The sequence below is a fragment of the Salarias fasciatus genome, chromosome 13, assembly GCF_902148845.1.
Source record: "Salarias fasciatus chromosome 13, fSalaFa1.1, whole genome shotgun sequence".
Classification (NCBI taxonomy): Eukaryota; Metazoa; Chordata; class Actinopteri; order Blenniiformes; family Blenniidae; genus Salarias; species Salarias fasciatus.
The window spans coordinates 27,686,186-27,705,182 of NC_043757.1; the positions used below are offsets into that span (position 1 = coordinate 27,686,186).

The window sequence follows — 18,997 nt, forward strand, 5'->3', positions numbered from 1 at the left end:
GAAGGCCTGACGCCAGCGACCGCCTCGTCTCTCTCCGCTCCGCAGATCTGCTTCCTGATGACGGTCAACGTGATTGGCCAGCGGATGAACTTCCTGGTCATCGTCCACGGCTGCTGGCTGGTGGCCATCTTGGTGAGGCGGCGGCGGGCGGCCATCGCCCAGATCTGGCCCAGATACTGCCTCTTCCTGTCGGTCTTCATGATCTGCCAGTACCTGCTGTGTGTCGGGATTCCCCCGGCGCTCTGCATCGGTGAGGAGGAGCCGTCTGCTGCCCGACCATAGAGCATCTTCCTCCTCTAAATCCTCTCCTAATGAAGTGTGTGTGTGTGTGTGTGTGTGTGGTGGCAGACTACCCGTGGAGGTGGAACACTCTGGTCCTGATGAACTCGGCTCTCATTAAGTGGATTTATCTTCCGGATTTCTACACTGTGCCCAATTCCAGAAACCTCATCGGTCAGTCTTCAGTCCTGTCTGTCCCTGTCCCTGTGTCTGTCCCTGTCCTGTCTGTCTGTCCCTGTTGTGTCTCATCCTCCTGATCAGTGGCTGATGTTACATGAATGACTCTCCAGATGTTCTCTGCCAGTGCTCAACATGTGTCCATGTGGACTGATGCTGGTGTGTGTTGTGTTTTGTTTGTTGTTGTTTTGATGTGTGGTGTGTGGTGTGTGTCCTCAGCGGACTTTGTGCTGCTGATGTGTGCGTCCCAGCAGTGGAGGGTGTTTGAGAGCGAGCACGTGGAGGAGTGGATGGTTTCAGCAGGAGAGAACACAGACGACCCCGAACCCATGGAGGGCCGCCTGTTCAACCCCGCCCCCAACTTCATCAACTGCAGGTACGGCCCGGTGTGTGTGTGTGTGTGTGTGTGTGTGTGTGTGTGTGTGTGTGTGTGTGTGTGTGTGTGTGTGTGTGTGTGTGTGTGTGTGTGCGTGCGTTGCTACCTCTGGCGGTCTGTGTGTGTCTCACTCTGGCGGTCTCTGGCGGTCTCTGGCGTCTCCCAGAAGCTACCTGGACATGGCCAAAGTGCTGGTGTTCCGTCACTTCTTCTGGTTCGTGCTGGCGGTGGTCTTCATCACGGGGGCCACCCGGATCTCGGTCTTCGGCCTGGGCTACCTGCTGGCCAGCTTCTTCTTCCTGCTGTTCGGCACCCGGCTGATGGCCAAGGCGTCCCGGACCCGGCTCACCCTGTGGGACTGCCTCATCATCTACACCGTGGCCGTCATCATCTCCAAGAACCTGCTGTCGGTGAGGGAGCCCGCCACTGCTGAGGCTCACACTGTCCAGGCACTGTGACAGCGTGTGTGTGTGTGTGTGTGTGTGTGTGTGTGTGTGTGTGTGTGTGTGTGTGTGTGTGTGTTTCAGATCCTGGCCTGTGTGTTTGTGTTCGAGATGCAGAATGGGTTTTGTTGGGTGATTCAGCTCTTCAGCTTGGTCTGCACTGTCAAAGGATACTACGACCGTAAGTACTGCGACTTGTACCTACGACCTTAATCCTGCCTACGAGCTCTGGATCCTGGATCCTCTGAGCTTCAGCTGGACTGGGTACCCTGAGCCGGTACTGACTGAACCTCCAGACCGGAACCCCCCTGGACCCTGACCCTGCCTGGGTGTGTCTCCACAGCGAGGTCGGTGAGCTCGGAGACCTGCAGCCTCCCGGTGGAGGAGGCCGGGATCATCTGGGACAGCATCTGCTTCCTCTGCCTGCTGCTGCAGCGGAGGATCTTCCTCAGCTTCTACTTCCTGCATGTGACCGCCGAGCTGCAGGCTTCAGCCAAGCAGGCCTCCAGGTACCGGACCCAGACCAGGGACAGGACCCAGACCAGATAGAGTCCAGGGACAGGACCCAGACCAGGGACAGGACCCAGACCAGATAGAGTCCAGGGACAGGACCCAGTCCAGGGACAGGACCCAGACCAGATAGAGTCCAGGGACAGGACCCAGACCAGGGACAGGACCCAGACCAGGGACAGGACCCAGACCAGATAGAGTCCAGGGACAGGACCCAGACCAGGGACAGGACCCAGACCAGGGACAGGACCCAGACCAGATACAGTCCAGGGACAGGACCCAGACCAGGGGCCCTGCAGCAGAGCAGCACCCTCTGCTGCTGGGTGGAGGAGGAGGTTGAGAGCAGCTCTGACTTCTTCTCTCTGCTCTGGTCCTTCAGGGGCTTTGAGCTGTTCAAGGCCAGCATCGTGAAGAACATCCGCTTCCACCAGCAGGCGGAGCAGAAGTCTCTCTCCCAGCTCAAGAGATCGTAAGTGTTGGCTGAGCCCCAGAACCAGGGACAGTTCCCCCTAATCACCACTCCCCAGCCCCACTGCTGAGAGCTCCACCAGGTTTACCTGCAAAGGCTCGATCCATCGGTCTGTCTGGAGTTTCATCTGAGTGCTCTTCCTTCAGGATGCAGCGGATTCGCGCCAAGCAGCAGAAATACAGAGACGGACATAAAACCAGTGAACCTTCTGATGAGAGTCTGTCTGCTGGAAGAACAGGTCAGAGTGCTGCACGCCTGGAGGCCCACACCTCTGAGGAACATTAGAACCCTCAGGAACATGAGGAACCTGTGTAACATGGAACTTTTTGGGAGTCTGTTTGCACGATGGTTGTTTAGACTGAAAGCACAACTTTTTGAAAATGGTTCAGAAGGTGGAACTTTTCTGACACATTCAGGTTCCGTCACAAGTGGACAAAGGGGGCGCTGCTACTGCACATCACGGTCCCAGTCAATAGTTCTTTTGCTCATGAGAGAGTGTATGGCAATAACGAACATGGCGGCCTCCAGATGTCATCAGTTCAGCTCAAATTATAGTTTTATGGTTCATATTGGTAGTTTTTTGCTTTGGTGGTTTTAAAGTCGATGTTGGTAGTTTTATCGTCAGTTCATGTTGATAGTGTATGGTTCTCTGTGCATGTGTGTGTGGTTTCATTATAAAAACAACCAGCAGCGCCACCCCATGGCCTGGCATGTAACTGCACCGTCTTCAGTGTTTCTGAGAAGAAAATGCAGCACTGCTTCTTCTTCACCTGGAACGCTGCGGCTGCTCTGTTTGCTTCCAGACAGCCCGGCAGAGAAGAAGAGGTCCAGGAAGAAGAAGTGGCACCAGCCCTGGCTGGACCATGCTACAGGTAGCAGCACAAGCTTTTAAACTACAGACCTCCTCTGCTCCGCTCAGCACGGACCAGACCAGCAGGTTTTATCAGGTTCATGTTTTTATCCTGGAGGGAGCCGTGGCTGAAGTGGTGTCAGTGATCCTGTCCTTCTTCAGGTTCCACTCAGTGCTCCACTCAGTGTGTGTTCTTGGCGTTGCAGTGTTCACTCAGTGTGTGTTCTTGCGTTGCAGTGCTCCACTCGGGTGAATACTACCTGTTTGAATCGGACAGTGAGGATGAGGAGGAGCAGCAGTCTGAAGAGCAGAAGCCTCAGAAGCAGACGGCCTGCCAGGTTCTCTGAGTGACGGAAGCTGTCTGGATGCTGCAGCTGCAGCAGGGAGTCTGACGCTCTGCTGGGGTGTGTGTGTGTGTGTGTGTGTGTGTGTGTGTGTGTGTGTGTGTGTCTGCAGCTGGCCTACCAGGCCTGGGTCAGCAGTGTGAAAGCGGCTCTGAGGGAGCGGCAGCGGAGGCAGAGACTGATGAAGAGGAGCATGAAGAGACCAGCGGAGGGCCGAGACGGAGCCGGGTCCCAGCAGGAGGCCTTCCCAGGTCTCACGTGCACGTCCGAGTGTTGCTTTCAGGAGCCGTGCACGTGGAAGACGGCGTTGGATCAATAATGGGTTTGTGTTGCTGCAGGAGGCGCAGACGACGTGTTCGAGGTTCCTGAGGAGTCTGAGGAGGAGGAGGCGGAGGAGCAGGACTCAGGTGGGCCTCGGGGGTCTGCTCAGTGGGGGGTCCGGGTCCACATGGCAGGAAAGACCCAGAGCTTTGTCATTCTGCAGCGTTGGAGCCAAGTGTGGGAGTGTGAGACTCCTGCTCTAACTCACAGCTGCAGCTGTCCAGGTGTTGAAATCAAACGCTCGGTGATGCATCATGGGAGCGCTCTTCTGGTGTGTGTGTGTGTGTGTGTGTGTGTGTGTGTGCGTGCGTGCAGGAGGCCACGGGGAGATGGTGCAGCGGGTCCTGGACATCCTGCGCTTCCTGTGGGCCATCGTGCTGGCCATGGTGGACGGCCTGACGCAGTGGCTCAACCTGCTGACCAAGCAGTACCGGGACACGTCCACCGTCCTGTGCAACGAGCGCTACTTCATCATCCACAAGATCCAGCAGGTCAGCGCCGCGCGCACGCACCCACGCACCCACGCACCCGCCCGCGCACCGGGTCGACCCTGATGGTTCATGTTCAGCCTTCCCCCGGTGTGACCTCTGACCTCTGACCTCAGCAGCCTCAGGCTGCAGCAGACTCCACAGACGAGCTTCTGTCTGAGGACAGCGAGAACCCCACCCTGGAGACCTGCCTGGACGAGACGGACCCGGAGACCTCGGCCAGATACAGGTCTGTCTCCTGTGGACGCCCCGTCCCAGAGGGGGTGGAGCTTCGGGGTCTGGGTTACAGCGCTGTCCTGTGTCTCCGGCCCTCAGCTGTCTGGAGGTGGACCCCAGGCCCGCAGCGGGCTGGTCCACGCCGGGACCCGGAGCCCTGCTGAGTCCAGAACCCTGGTCCGGCAGCGGGGGACCCACCTGGTCCTCGTCCGGCAGCCAGAACCGACACTCCAGGACGGCCAGCGAGCTGCTGGGAGACAGGTGGCGTCCCGCCGGCCCCCGCCCCCCCACGCCGTGGAGCCGGCTTCACCCCGGTCCTCCTGTCTCCACAGGCAGTTCTTCGTCGAGGAGCTGGAGCAGAGCAGGGACTTCTTCCAGAACCAGAACCGGCTGCTGCGGCTGCTGTTCGCCTTGTACAACCTGCTGGCCGCCAACTCGGAGCTGGTCTGCTACCTCGTCATGGTGCTCAACAACATGGCCAGCGCCTCCGCCATCTCCCTGCTGCTGCCCGTCCTGGTCTTCCTCTGGGCCATGCTGTCCGTCCCCAGACCCACCAAGAGGTTCTGGATGACCGCCATCGTCTACACCGAGGTCCGGGGCAGAGGGAGGCGGGACTTCCTGTTTCAGCTGGAAACCAGGCAGTCTGAAATGAATAAGAAGTGTGTGTGTGTGTGTGTGTGTGTGTGTGTGTGTGTGTCCCAGGTGATGGTGGTGGTCAAATACATCTTCCAGTTCGGGTTCTTCCCCTGGAACAGCGCCATCGAGACGACCCTGAACGCAGACAAGCCCTTCTTCCCGCCGCGGATCCTGGGCCTGGAGAAGACGGAGAACTACATCCGCTACGACCTGCTGCAGCTGCTGGCGCTCTTCTTCCACCGCTCGCTGCTCATGGTCCGCCGCAGACCCCCGCCGGCCCGCCGGCCCGCCGGTCCAGGGTCTAGAGTTCAGCTCTGATCTCCTGTCTGCAGAGGTACGGCCTGTGGGACCGCGAGGGCCCGCTGGAGGAGCAGGGTCCCCCGGACGGCGCCGAGGCGGCGGACGGAGGGAGGAGGAGGGAGGAGGACGGGGACGTGGAGGAGGACAGGATCAGCACCGCCTCCACTCTGGACAACCTGGAGATTGAGGACCTGAACCAGGTGGAGCAGGTTGGTCCTGGAGGGGTTTTGTTGGGATTCTGCCGGCGCTACAGCGAGCTGTGTGTGCAGGGCGACACGGACCCCGACGAGCCCGGTACCAGCTCGGCCGCCGCCCCCCTCCAGCCCCCGGCCGGGCCCGGAGCCGGACCCGAGGGCCCCGGGACAGACGGAGTCCGGGAGTCCTCTCCAGCTGCCTCGCCGGAGAGGACGGAGGGAGACACGGAGACAGAAGACGTGTCCAAGAAGAGCAGCAGCATCCGGTTCCGCAGGAAGGCCAAGAAGAGGCGCGGCGGCGCAGACCCGGGTCGGTCCGCTGCTCCTGGACTCCCCGCCCCGCCTCCGCCCCCCTCATCTGCTCTGTCTGGGACCATTTCAGGGGGGGCCGGCGCCGAGCCCGAAGACCAGAAGGACCAGAAGGACCAGAAGAAGAAGAGGAGCAGGAGGAGGGAAGCCGCCAGCCAGAGGTTAACGGCTGTGGGGAACAAGATCCAGCATGTGCTGCTGGCCGGGTGAGTCCAGGACCAGACCCAGGACCAGACCCGGGAGGGTGGTCCCTGCAGGTCAGACCACCTAACCCCAGGAGGGTGGTCCCTCCAGGGTTACGGTTTAAATCAGATCAACGAGGCTGGAAGAGGTGTTAGAATCATAAAAGCGAGGTGATAGAATCAGATTAAAGAAGTGTTAGAATCAGATTAAGGAGGTGTTTAATCAGATTAACAAGATGATGGAAGCAGATTAACGAGGCTGGACGAGGTGTTCAAATCATAAAAGCGAGGTGTTAGAATCACATTAAAGAAGTGTTAGAATCAGATTAAGGAGGCGTTACAATCAGATTAATGAGATGTTTGAATCAGATTAATGAGGTGTTTGAATCAGATTAATGAGGTGTTTGAATCAGATTAATGAGGTGTTTGAATCAGATTAATGAGATTATAGAACAAGATTGATCAGGCTGGACGAAGTGTTTGAATCAGATTAACAAAGTTGGACGAGAATCAGATTAAAGAGGTGTTCGAAGCAGATTAAGGAGGTGTTATAACCAGATTAAGGAGATGATAGAATCAGATTAAAGAGGCGTTGGAATCAGATTAGTGTTGCTGAGGCTGAGCGGTGGGATTTGTCTCTTCAGGGTTCAGAGCGTCTACCGGCCGGCTCACAGCTTCTTCCAGGACATCCTCCACGCCGAGTACCGGGCCGCCACCGACGTCTACGCCCTCATGTTCCTCACCGACGTCATCGACTTCATCATCATCGTCTTCGGCTTCTGGGCCTTCGGGGTGAGGAGGAGTGAGAGTCGGTCCCACAGGGCGGAATGAGCCGTCCCACGCGTCCCTGACTGTCCTGACGCCAGACGCCGCTGTTTGTGTTTGGAACCAGAAACACAGCGCGGCGGCGGACATCGCCTCCTCGCTGTCGGAGGACCAGGTTCCCGAGGCCTTCCTGGTGATGCTGCTCATCCAGTTCAGCACCATGATCATCGACCGAGCCCTGTACCTGCGCAAGGCGGTCCTGGGAAAGCTCATCTTCCAGGTTCTGCGCTCACCTTCCAGGTCGTGCGTCCTCTCTGGGACGGAGTCTCACCCTCCGCTGTCCCGGTGTCTCCTCAGGTCATCCTGGTGTTTGGGATCCACCTGTGGATGTTCTTCATCCTGCCGGCCGTCACTGAGAGGTCAGTTCTCCCTCCGGAACAGGAACCAGTGAAGATCAGCTCTTCTTCACTCAACCTTTACTCTATAGTCAGTGAAATGTCTCTGATACGGCGGTCATCTGAAGGATTAAATTCACGGCAACATGTTTCAGAGGAAATTATGATTTATTTTACCGTAGAAAGAGGAATATGTGTTCTGAGGCAGAAGTGACTGACAGCAGGAGGGAGCAGAGTCATCGGCATAAAGCTGTAGCCGACCGTCACTCACGTCCAGACCCAGATCATCAGACTGAGAGGAGAGGAGGCAGTCACCTGACCGGCTTCAGCCTGAATCCTCTTTGTTTGCTGTGTTCAGGATGTTCAATCAGAACTTCGTGGCTCAGCTCTGGTACTTCGTCAAGTGTATTTACTTCGGCCTGTCGGCCTATCAGATCCGCTGCGGATACCCGACCCGGATCCTCGGGAACTTCCTCACCAAGAAATACAACCACCTCAACCTGTTTCTCTTCCAAGGGTACGTTCTCCGTTCTGCTGCTGCTCCCGTCCACAGCGGGGCCCGGCTCTGCAGGACCAGCAGGACCACGAGCGTCCGCTCACTTAAAGTACCTGCCTTTGTGCGTGTGTGCGTGTGTACGTGTGTGTGCACGTGTGCAGGTTCCGTCTGGTGCCCTTCCTGGTGGAGCTGCGTGCCGTCATGGACTGGGTGTGGACCGACACCACTCTGTCTCTGTCCAACTGGATGTGTGTGGAGGACATTTATGCCAACATCTTCATCATCAAGTGCAGCCGTGAGACAGAGAAGGTGGGGGGAGTGTGTGTGTGTGTAGGAAGTGTGTGTGGAGTGTTGTAGTTATTCCATCAGGAAAGTGACAGAGAGAGTGGCCTGGTTTGATTTGAGTTCTGTCCTCCTTCAGAAATACCCGCAGCCCAAAGGGCAGAAGAAGAAGAAGATCGTGAAATACGGCATGGGAGGACTCATCATCTTCTTCCTGATCTGCATCATCTGGTTTCCCCTCCTCTTCATCTCATTGGTCAGGTCGGTGGTGGGCGTGGTCAACCATCCCATCGACGTCACGGTGACGGTGAAGCTGGGCGGATACGAGGTGACCGACACTCAGCTGGCAGCAGTCAAATCTACAACATCACAATCCGCACAGATCCCTTCTGGTGTTGTCCCTCTGTCCAGGGTGTCCCTCTCTTCAGGGTGTCCCTCTCTTCAGGGTGTCCCTCTCTTCAGGGTGTCCCTCTCTTCAGGGTGTCTCTCTCTTCAGGGTGTCCCTCTCTTCAGGGTGTCTCTCTCTTCAGGGTGTCCCTCTCTTCAGGATGTCTCTCTCTTCAGGGTGTCCCTCTGTCCAGGGTGTCCCTCTCTTCAGGGTGTCTCTCTGTTCAGGGTGTTGTCCCTCTGTCCAGGGTGTCCCTCTCTTCAGGGTGTCTCTCTCTCTCCCTGTGTCTGCAGCCTCTCTTCACCATGAGCGTGCAGCAGCAGTCCATCCAGGCCTTCTCAGAGACGGAGTACCAGGACCTCACCAACAAGTTCAGAGACAACGCCGTGAGTCCGTCCGCCTGACGTCCGCCTGTCCCACATTCAGGCAACGTCCAAAACCCAAACCCTGATCCGGTGGGACCACCCAGCAGCTGCTGCTCTCCGTGTTGTCCTCCCAGAAAGCCATGCAGTTCATCACGCTGTACAGCCCCGAGGACATCGTGACGGCCCGGATCGACGGCAGCTCCGGCTCCGTCTGGAGCATCAGCCCGCCCAGCCGCCAGGAGGTCGTCAAGGAGCTGCTGGGGAGCCCGGTCGACCTGACGCTGCGCCTGGCCTGGACCTTCCAGAGGTCAGACCCCGGCTGACCCCGGCTGACCCCGGCTGACCCCGGCTGTTCTTCTGCTGCTGGGTTTCATAGACTGTTCTCACATGAGTGAATGTTTGGGTCGTTTTAGAGCCTTTATTAGAGAGAGATCAGAAATGATGATGGTGAGGATGAAGATGTGTCTGTGGACCGCTGACCCGTCTGTCTCTCCTGTCCCTGTCCCTGTTTCTTGTCTCTGTCTCTTGTCCCTGTCTCTGTCTCAGGGACCTGGGGAAAGGTGGAACAGTGGAACACACCTTTGACAAGCACTCCATCGACCTGGAGCCTGGGAACCCGGTTCGAGCAGACCTGGCCTCTCTGCTGGTGGGGAATCGCACCGAGCCGGTGTAGGTGTCCCCCCTGGGGGGGGTCTCTGTGTCCATCGGGGACGTCCCGGTCCGACCGGGTCCATATCAGCGATGGCCTTTAACCGGACGCGTCTCTCTCTCTCTCAGGCTGGTTCCTCACATGTTCCCCAACTACATCCGAGCCCCCAACGGGGCGGAGGCCAAGCCCGTCAGCCAGCTTTACAAAGGTCAGAGGTCGTCTGATTCCACACCGACACACTCTGGGACCAAACCCCCCCCCCCCCCCCCCCCCCCCCCCCCCCCCCGGCTCATTCCCCTGGCGCTGTGTTTGTCCTCCAGAGGACGAGGCGGACTACATGAACCTGACGCTGTCCCTGACCAGCGACCGCTCGCTGAACGGCAGCGGCGACCGGGAGTGGTGGGACATCGCCGTGGCCGGCTGCCAGAGCGCCCGCGGCGTCCTGCCCATGGTCATCTTCAACGACAAGGTCAGCCCGCCCAGCCTGGGCTTCCTGGCCGGATACGGGTGAGCCTCCGCCGCCGGGTCGGGAGGGGGGGTTCCAGAGGGTTCCAGAAGGTTCCACCTCACTCAGCCGCTCCGTTCTGTCCCCGCCCCCGTCCCCGTCCCCATCCCCGTCCCCGTCCCCGTCCCCGTCCCCGTCCCCGTCCCCGTCCCCGTCCCCGTCCCCGTCCCCGTCCCTGTCCCCGTCCCAGCATCATGGGCCTGTACTTGTCGGTGGTCCTGGTCATTGGGAAGTTCGTCCGCGGCTTCTTCAGCGAGATCTCTCACTCCATCATGTTCGAGGAGCTGCCCTGTGTGGACCGCATCCTCAAACTCTGCACCGACATCTTCCTGGTTCGAACACACACACACACACACACACACACACACACACACACACACACACACACACACACACACACACACACTCACACACACACACACACACACACACACACACACGTCTTTACTTTGAGAATGTCACGCTGTGTGTGTGTGTGTGTGTGTGTGTGTGTGTGTGTGTGTGTTCCAGGTGCGTGAGACCGGCGAGCTGGAGCTGGAGGAGGAGCTCTACTCCAAGCTGATCTTCCTGTACCGCTCTCCAGAGACCATGATCAAGTGGACCAGGGACGTCCAGACCCGGGACGCAGACAGACCCTGACCGGGAGTCCGGGAGCTGGACCGTTAAAGGGGCGCGTCCTGTGCACGCTGAACTGACACAACCAGGGAGCAGCGCCCCCTGCTGGACTCCTGCTGCCGGGTCTCTGACTGAAGCAGCCGGTCCGGACTGCTGTGGGGGGGCGGGGGGGGGGGGGACCGGGGGGGCCGGCGGCCCGGCCAGTGTCTGCAGCGCTGGCTGAACTTTCTGGACCGTGACGCTGGAAGCCACCCCCCCTCCAGAACCCTCCTGATCTTCATAGTTCTGACTGGATGTTTGATCTGGGGGCCTCTGCCCGTCCCGGCTCCTGGGACCGTGAACAGAGCCGTGGACCACACTTTGATTCCCGTTCCTTGACGTTTCTCTGGTTTCGGAGAGCTGCAGAAACAGGCGGCCGCTGTGTGAAACAGGTCCCGCCCAATAAAACCGCTGAGGACCTTCAGAGTCTCGGGTCTTTGGTCTCAGAATGAACCTGCTGCTTTGGATCCAACGGCCCTGATCCAGATGCACAGTTCTCCAGATACCGAGTCCGGATCAGCAGTGCTCTGAATGGACCGGTCCACGATGTGGACCAGCAGCAGTGCAGAGAACCACAGGAAGAAGAGCCGACATGGCTCCAACACAACAGGAACGGAACATCCGGTTCTACTGACCAGGTCTTTAGTGATCGTCTGATCACTGACACATGGTGCATCGTTTGAAAAGGTTTCGAGTTAAAACAAAAAAAGCCTAAATATCCAACAGTTATCAGAGTAAAGGCCGTTCAGGTCCTCCAGCAGGTTCTCCTGCTCTGCTGCAGGAGGATCTGAGCTCCTGTCACTGCTGCTTCTACCAGAGGATCCAGGCTGGTCTCCAGGAACAGGACTGAGATCCAGGACCAGGAGGAAGTGGATCACTTCCCTCTGCTGGACCCCTGCAGAGCCGCAGCGTTCTGTCCTCCAGTCATGAACAGAACCTCGTCTGTCTTCTCGCCTCTCTGAAAGCGTTGGTTTCCTGTTTGGTGTTGATTCCATGGAGACAAGATCAGTTTCATTTTCACGTTACTGTCCTGACAGGCTTCGCTGGCAGCCTGTGTCTACTTTATCTCAACAAACCCAGACCAAAATACAAATAAAAGCATCAACAATAAACGATACAAACTGATTTTTGACCAATTTTAAAAGTTTTGCTCCATTTTCTTCCTGAAATCCACCTTGAAATCCCCCCTGCTGCTGGGATCAGGACAGTCCAGTCTTTTTAAACTAGGATTGGTTTACATGACAACAAACTCTTTTCAAGATCTGATCCAAACCGAGAACCAGACTCCAGAATCCATCAGACTGGACCAGCTGGCCCAAGGTGCTGCGAGTCTCTCAATAAGCCGCAACATTCGGGTTTTCAGTCGACTTTATTAAAATGAAAAATACTAACAGCTACGACAGCGGGACTTTTTTGTTTTTTTGGTCTTATGTTGAATATCCAACGCAGCTGCCAGAGACGAGGACAGGAAACAGGAAGTCCAGCCTGGCTAATCCCTCAGTCCCAGTCAGCCAGAGATAACCCCACCCTCCAACCCAAAACCCCCCGAGTCCACGTAGAAAGCGGATTAGATGATTTTCCCCGAGTAGAAGCTGAATCTCTCCTTCAGCTCCTCGTTCAGAAGGTTCTTCCTCCTCAGGTACGCCAGCAGGAAGTGCAGCATGCTCTTGGCCCTCCGTTCGCGGTCCTTGGCGTTCCTCATCTCTCGCTCCAGACTGTCCACCCGGGACAAGGCCTCGCTCAGTCTGGTCTTCAGGTCGCTGAAGGACTCGGGCAGCGCGTACGAGTGGTCCTGCTGGGAGGAAGGACAGGCTGATGGCTTTCTGCGGTGCACAGCCACCGTGACCCACCGGGGGGTTCCAACTGGGCAGGGACTGGCCTGAGACTGGATTAAGACTGGGTAAAACCCAGGCTAGGACTGGATTAAGACTGGCCTGAGACTGGATTAAGACTGGGTAAAACCCAGGCTAGGACTGGATTAAGACTGGGTAAAACCTGGATAACACTGGGCTAACACTGGATTAAAACTGGTCAAAACCTGGGCTAAGACTGGATTAAAACTGAGCTAGGACTGGATTAAGACTGGGTAAAACCTGGATTAAGACTGGGCTAACACTGGATTAAGACTGGGCTAGGACTGGTCAAAACCTGGGCTGGGACTGGACTAAGACTGGGCTAGGACTGGATTGAAACTGGGCTCGGACTGGATTAGGACTGGGCTACATCTAGGCTAAAACTGTGTTAAAACCAGTGTTGACACTGGCCAGCACTGACCTAGAACCGGACAAGAACCAGAACGTCCTCCCGGAGGGACATGCCCGGAACTCGCATTCACATTTAAAATCCTCAGTCATTCGCTCTGATCACCAGCAGATATAAACAGGTAAACAAGTAAACAAGTAAACACCGACAGTGTTCATGTCTGGAAGCATTCACTGCTGATACTCACCACGTTTGACTGCGGCTCCGCCTCTGTAGACACTGGAGGAGAAGGAGGAGCAGGGGGAGGAGAGGGAACAGCAGGGGGAGGAGAGGGAACAGAGGGAACAGCAGAGGGAGGAGAGGGAACAGCAGAGGGAGGACAGGGAACAGCAGGGGGAACAGCAGAGGGAACAGCAGAGGGAGGAGAGGGAACAGCAGGGGGAACAGCAGAGGGAGGAGTGGGAACAGCAGGGGGAACAGAGGGAACAGCAGAGGGAGGAGATGGAGGGGCGGGAGCAGCAGAGGGAGGAGCAGCCTGTCCGTCTCTGTCCTCCGTCCCTGAGGACCCGCTGTCCGCCTGCAGGAGGAGAGACACGGCGTCACTGCAGCTCTGTGTGAGGCCGACCTGCTGGTTCTGGTTCTGTCAGAGGCTGCTGTAGAACCGTGGCGGACCCCCGGGGGTTGCAGGCTCTTGCTGAAGCAGAAGACGGACGGTCTGACCCCGGCTCTGACCCGGACGATCTGGCCCGTGGTGTCGAGGTCCTCCGGACGGAAGTGGGCGCTGCAGAGCACGGAGGAGCTGGATGCGGAGAAGCCTCTCCTCCTCAGCGCAGCCTCCCACTGCCTCCGCAGAGCCTTCTGCTGGGGAAACCTGCCCGCAGCGGGGGAGGCGCTCAGAAACCCGCAACCAGACCCAGAACCAGAACCCAGAACCCCGCCCCGCCCTGCGGCCGCTCTTACTTATGGAAGGTGATCCCCTGATTCTTGGTCCGCACCGTGCGGCGGTTTTTACAGCCCCACGCAGCGCACGACTCCGGCATCTCTCCTCCTCCTCCTCCGGTTCTCTCCCTCCCCGGTTCTCTCCTTCTCCAGTATCTCTCCTCCTGCAATATCTCTTCTCTTTCTTCGGTTTCTTACCTTCTCCTCTCCTCCTCCGGTCAAGACGTGACGAACGCCCGGTCCAAGATGGCGGCCACGTCGACGTAAACACAGGCGTTTTGTAAAAACTTTATTGAAAACACGGCTGGTAAAACAACAGAGTATTTTTTTTGAAGTAAAGGTGGCTTTAACAATCCTTGGTCATGTATTTTTTATGTCTTATTTGATATACATTTCCAACATTTGGCTGAGTGCTTGGGAGGAATTTAAGTCAAATAAATATTTTGTATGAAGTGCCTAACAGAGCCCCCCCCCCCCCCAAAGAAAAGAAAAAAGATTTACAATGGAAAAGAAAATCTATATTATTTTTCTCTGAGTGTTCCTGACAATGACTCTAACCAATAGTACAGGTTTCCACAGCAAGTCAAAATCTCCAAAGTTTTTCAGAAATTAATATATATATTTGTTTGTTATTGTTATTGGCTTATTTTCCCACAATGCACCGCTGCAGTGTTTGCGGCGCTTCCGGTCGTGACGTGTCTGCTCCCGCAGAGTGTGCGGGACGCTGCGCGGAGCGTCACATGCTGCGTGATCCAGAGTGAAAGGATCCCGTCCGAGTGTTCCGGGCCGTTCGGGCTGCTCTGAGGACCGGATATGATCCTGTGGCTGCTCGGAGCCGGGCTGCTGGGCCGGGCCGCCGGGTTCTACCTGCCGGGACTGGCTCCGGTCAGCTTCTGCGAGGGGGACCAGAGCCAGGTCCCGGACTGCAAGGTAAACACACACACACACACCCCGGGTCCGGGGGGACTAGCTGGACCTGGACCCGGACCTGGAGCAGAACCGGGTGCTGGACTGTAAGGTAAACACGGGCGGACTGAGGTCCGGACCTGGTGGAGGAAGACATCAGACACACATGCTAACAGCTCCTAGGCTAACCTGACGTCACAGCACCTGGACTGACCTCTGACCTCTGGTTCGTTCCCTCAGTAACGGTCAGGCTGAGTTTACTCTCCTGTTACTGTTTATTATTCAGCATCCTGCTGAAACCATCCGCTGAGTCGTTATCTCGTCAGAACTGAGCAGATATAAAGGCCTGGGTAGTTTTCATCTTCATTCAGCGAACGCTTCCTCGCTGAGACGTCTCCTTATTGCTTGTGTTCGGACACTGAGATGAAAATACGTTGAGTGAGGAGTGGTTGAAAACCCTGCAGCTGAACGTGAATCAGGCTGTAAGGAGAAGACCTCCGGTCCGGACTGGGAGGGTCAGTCTGGACCGGTTCCTCCAGACCCGAGCCGTCCTCCTGACCCGTGTCCTCCTCCTCCCTGCAGTCCACCATCGAGCTGTTCGTCAACAGGCTGGACTCGGTGGAGTCGGTCCTGCCGTACGAATACACGGCGTGAGTGGATCTTCAGCAGCACCTCCGTCAGGACTCTAACATGTGCTGATCAGCTCCTCCTCCTCCTCCTCCTCCTCCTCCAGGTTTGACTTCTGCTCAGAAAAATCCAGGAAGCGTCCCTCTGAGAACCTGGGCCAGGTTCTGTTTGGAGAGAGGATCGAGCCCTCGCCGTACAAGGTACCCTCCTCAACCACAAGCAGAGCTGACCTGCATTAGCTTCCCGCTAACGCCGGGTCGTCTGTAGTTTGACTTTAAGAAGCCGGCGGTGTGCCAGCCGGTCTGCACCAAGACCTACGACACCAGCAACCCGGCGGACAAGGCCAAGCTGGAATTCCTCAAGAAGGGGATGCTGCTCAACTACCAGCACCACTGGTACGTACGCCGGGGGGCGCCGGCGGCCGGCCGGAGGGGGCGTGGCTTGACTCCCCCTCTCTGTGTGGAAGGATCGTGGACAACATGCCGGTCACCTGGTGCTACGACGTGGAGGAGCGGCAGAAGTTCTGCAACCCCGGATTCCCCATCGGCTGCTTCGTCACCGAGGGAGGGAGGCAGAAGGACGCCTGCGTGGTCAACGTGAGTCCCGGTCCCGGTCCGGTCCCGGTCTGATCCCCGTCCACCCGGGGTTGTGTTTCTGACCTGATTGTGTGTTGCAGTCTAACTTCAACGAGAAGGATGCCTTCTACATCTTCAACCACGTGGACATCACCATCCACTACCACGTGGTGGAGCACGAGCAGCTGGGCGCTCGGCTGGTCGCCGCCAAGATCGAACCCAAAAGGTCTGGTCTGTCTCTCAGCCTAATGGTTCCATCAGACCTGTCTGTGCCTGGGCAGCGTCTGAGTCTGGCCTCAGGGTGGGGTCCAGACCCCCCCTGGTGGAGGACTGGAGGACCTGCACAGCGGCGGCTCGCCTCTCTTTCACACTCGGCTCTGTTTCTGTCCAGCTATGAAAACTCCAACAGCGACGGTCCGGACTGCTCCGGAGGACCCAAGTTTCTGAGCAACAAGCACACAGGAGCGTTCAAGATCCCGTACACCTACTCCGTCAGCTTCGTGGTGAGACCCTGCGGAGGATTCAGCTTCCTGTCCGGTCCACCGCCAACACGACAGTGGACGTCCTTCATGTTTGTGCCGTTCTGTCCTCGACAGGAAGACAAGACCATCCGCTGGGCGTCTCGCTGGGACTACATCCTGGAGTCCATGCCTCACACCAACATCCAGTGGTTCAGGTGAGGGCCGGGCCAGGCGGCGAGGACAGTGCTGTCTCCAGAGAGCTGACCGTCCTCTGGTCCGTCTGTCCGCAGCATCATGAACTCCCTGGTCATCGTCCTCTTCCTGTCCGGCATGGTGGCCATGATCCTGCTGAGGACGCTGCACAAAGACATCGCCAGGTACAACCAGATGGACTCTGTGGTGAGTACCGCATCCTCACAACCACACAGCGACACAGCTACAGCCGTGTGAGGGCAACGGCTACACACCTACGTGTGTGTGTGTGTGTGTGCGCGTGCGTTCGCGTGCAGGAGGATGCTCAGGAGGAGTTCGGCTGGAAGCTGGTCCACGGAGACGTGTTCCGGCCTCCTAAGAAGGGGATGCTGCTGTCCGTGTTTCTGGGCTCCGGAACTCAGATCTTCATCATGACCTTCGTCACACTGTGTGAGTGTCTCCGTCCTCCGTCCTCCTTCAGCCGGTCCACGTCCCGGGGGGACCGGACTGACGCCTGTCTGCTCTCCAGTCTTCGCCTGCCTCGGGTTCCTCTCTCCGGCCAACCGCGGAGCTCTGATGACCTGCGCTGTGGTTCTCTGGGTTCTTCTGGGAACTCCTGCTGGATACGTGGCTGCTCGCCTCTACAAGTGTAAGAACCAGGAGGGAGCGCGCACGCACACACACACACACACACACACACACACACACACACACACACACACACACACACACACACACACACACACACACACACACACACACACAGTTTTGTGGAGCTGAAGTGAAGGTTTCATCTGCGTTGTTTCCCTCAGCGTTCGGAGGAGAGAAGTGGAAGACCAACGTCCTGCTGACGTCCTTCCTGTGTCCGGGGTGAGTCTCCCTCTCCGTCTCTGTCCTGGTGGGCTGGATCGGGTCCGTCACGGCTCCCCCCTGCCCCCCCTCAGGGTGGTCTTTGCAGATTTCTTCGTGATGAACCTGATCCTGTGGGGGGAGGGCTCCTCGGCAGCCATGCCTTTCGGGACCCTGGTGGCCATCCTGGCTCTGTGGTTCTGCATCTCGGTTCCTCTCACCTTCATCGGAGCCTACTTCGGCTTCAAGAAGACGGTAAGTGGATCCAGTCAGAGTGATCGCACATTATCGCTGGACGTTAACTTTTGATTATGCATTTAATCCATTAGTCTGATCTCCGTTCAGTCTTCATGTAAACGGGACAGTCTGATTTCCACTCAAACACATGGACTCGGTGACTGAGTCTTTCCTTTTCTTTCTTCAGGGTATTGAGCACCCAGTCAGGACCAATCAGATCCCTCGCCAGATCCCGGAGCAGTCGTTCTACACCAAGCCGTTCCCCGGGATCGTCATGGGGGGAATTCTGCCGTTCGGCTGTATTTTCATTCAGCTGTTCTTCATCCTGAACTCCATCTGGTGAGGAGGACCGGAGTCCTCTGCTCCCCGGAGCTTCCTGCCGGGTCGTCAGTGCTGATGCCTTTCCTCTTCCTCTTCCTCCTCCTCTTCCTCTCCAGGTCCCACCAGATGTACTACATGTTTGGCTTCCTCTTCCTGGTCTTCATCATCCTCGTCATCACCTGCTCTGAAGCCACCATCCTGCTGTGTTACTTCCACCTGTGTGCTGAGGTGCGGTTTCTGTCAGCCTGCCTGTGCCGCCTCCGGCCACCAGGGGGCGTTATAACCCAGTCTGACCCTGTCCCCGCCCCCCGTCCTCAGGACTACCACTGGCAGTGGCGCTCCTTCCTGACCAGCGGCTTCACCGCCGTCTACTTCCTGGTCTACGCCATCCACTACTTCTTCTCCAAGCTGCAGATCGCGGGGCTGGCCAGCACCATCCTGTACTTCGGCTACACCATGATCATGGCGCTCATCTTCTTCCTGTTCACCGGTGGGTGGTGCTGAGGCTGCGTGGCGGCTCCCGCCGGCCCGCCGTGCTGACCCAGGCCGTGCTCTCTCCGTCCCCAGGTACCATCGGCTTCTTCGCCTGCTTCTGGTTTGTCACTAAGATCTACAGCGTGGTGAAGGTGGACTGAGGCGTCCGGCGCTCCACAGACTCTGGTTCCCCCCGTCCCCCCCGGACACACCACGCTCTTCTTTTCTTTGTGTGCCTAAAGTGTGTGTGAGCATGTGGACGGCGCCGTGGACTCGAGGACCCCGTTACACTGAGAGGTTTACGTTAGCTCCGCCCCCTGCGCTGCCTGACAGCTGAGCGTCTGGTGGAGCTCACCTGGTTCTGTTACAGCGGCGCTCCTCCGGAGAACCGTCAGCTTCAGGCTGGTATTTATTATTTCCCACAGTTCGACCATGTTAACCTGAATCACTAACCCTCCTGTTCGAGGAAACCGACTGAATGTAAACTGTGTGACGCTTTTCTACATTTCAACTTCCTGTTTCTCCTCATGTTTCCTTTAAATACACTACGTCTGAAACCACTGAGCCTGGACTGTTTCCTCCACCCACCGTCACTCCATGGACCTCAGACCCGCCCCCTGG

At 57.4% G+C, this 18,997-nt stretch overlaps 3 protein-coding genes across 10 annotated transcripts in view; 2 read left to right on the forward strand and 1 right to left on the reverse strand.

Annotated features, from left to right (window-relative positions):
- The window catches only part of piezo1 (piezo type mechanosensitive ion channel component 1 (Er blood group)), a 41,602-nt gene extending 29,609 nt beyond the window's left edge, over positions 1-11,993 (forward strand). For 5 of the 8 annotated variants that reach the window (XM_030107066.1, XM_030107067.1, XM_030107069.1 and 2 more), the window contains exons 22-53: positions 46-250; positions 349-453; positions 676-832; positions 999-1,242; positions 1,360-1,456; positions 1,619-1,784; positions 2,165-2,254; positions 2,401-2,492; positions 3,058-3,126; positions 3,342-3,442; positions 3,561-3,699; positions 3,787-3,855; positions 4,085-4,260; positions 4,374-4,486; positions 4,573-4,734; positions 4,806-5,064; positions 5,176-5,364; positions 5,442-5,618; positions 5,679-6,118; positions 6,739-6,886; positions 6,987-7,139; positions 7,217-7,278; positions 7,613-7,771; positions 7,912-8,059; positions 8,172-8,360; positions 8,714-8,806; positions 8,920-9,092; positions 9,332-9,454; positions 9,563-9,642; positions 9,755-9,941; positions 10,130-10,271; positions 10,450-11,993. In XM_030107066.1, coding sequence (XP_029962926.1) covers positions 46-250; positions 349-453; positions 676-832; positions 999-1,242; positions 1,360-1,456; positions 1,619-1,784; positions 2,165-2,254; positions 2,401-2,492; positions 3,058-3,126; positions 3,342-3,442; positions 3,561-3,699; positions 3,787-3,855; positions 4,085-4,260; positions 4,374-4,486; positions 4,573-4,734; positions 4,806-5,064; positions 5,176-5,364; positions 5,442-5,618; positions 5,679-6,118; positions 6,739-6,886; positions 6,987-7,139; positions 7,217-7,278; positions 7,613-7,771; positions 7,912-8,059; positions 8,172-8,360; positions 8,714-8,806; positions 8,920-9,092; positions 9,332-9,454; positions 9,563-9,642; positions 9,755-9,941; positions 10,130-10,271; positions 10,450-10,578 — 4,836 coding nt within the window. In that variant the 3' untranslated portion in view covers positions 10,579-11,993. The remainder of the gene's footprint in view (positions 1-45; positions 251-348; positions 454-675; positions 833-998; positions 1,243-1,359; positions 1,457-1,618; positions 1,785-2,164; positions 2,255-2,400; positions 2,493-3,057; positions 3,127-3,341; positions 3,443-3,560; positions 3,700-3,786; positions 3,856-4,084; positions 4,261-4,373; positions 4,487-4,572; positions 4,735-4,805; positions 5,065-5,175; positions 5,365-5,441; positions 5,619-5,678; positions 6,119-6,738; positions 6,887-6,986; positions 7,140-7,216; positions 7,279-7,612; positions 7,772-7,911; positions 8,060-8,171; positions 8,361-8,713; positions 8,807-8,919; positions 9,093-9,331; positions 9,455-9,562; positions 9,643-9,754; positions 9,942-10,129; positions 10,272-10,449) is intronic. The other 3 variants (XM_030107074.1, XM_030107071.1, XM_030107068.1) reach the window with 3 other exon arrangements.
- On the reverse strand, positions 11,944-13,988 carry LOC115399389 (THAP domain-containing protein 3-like). Its single transcript, XM_030106712.1, has 4 exons — positions 13,756-13,988; positions 13,366-13,666; positions 13,043-13,195; positions 11,944-12,388 (listed from the first exon to the last, which is right to left on the reverse strand). The coding sequence occupies exons 1-4, from the start codon at positions 13,833-13,835 to the stop codon at positions 12,161-12,163; spliced, it is 762 nt and encodes a 253-aa protein (XP_029962572.1). The 5' UTR covers positions 13,836-13,988; the 3' UTR covers positions 11,944-12,160.
- Positions 13,989-14,402: 414 nt separating this feature from the next.
- On the forward strand, positions 14,403-18,940 carry tm9sf2 (transmembrane 9 superfamily member 2). Its single transcript, XM_030107096.1, has 17 exons — positions 14,403-14,664; positions 15,223-15,290; positions 15,374-15,467; positions 15,535-15,662; positions 15,734-15,863; positions 15,944-16,068; positions 16,234-16,345; positions 16,439-16,518; positions 16,594-16,702; positions 16,813-16,945; positions 17,025-17,144; positions 17,308-17,365; positions 17,440-17,599; positions 17,769-17,920; positions 18,019-18,130; positions 18,221-18,392; positions 18,470-18,940. Exons 1-17 carry the CDS (start codon positions 14,548-14,550, stop codon positions 18,535-18,537), a joined length of 1,938 nt encoding a protein of 645 aa, XP_029962956.1. The 5' UTR covers positions 14,403-14,547; the 3' UTR covers positions 18,538-18,940.
- Positions 18,941-18,997: the final 57 nt, after the last annotated feature.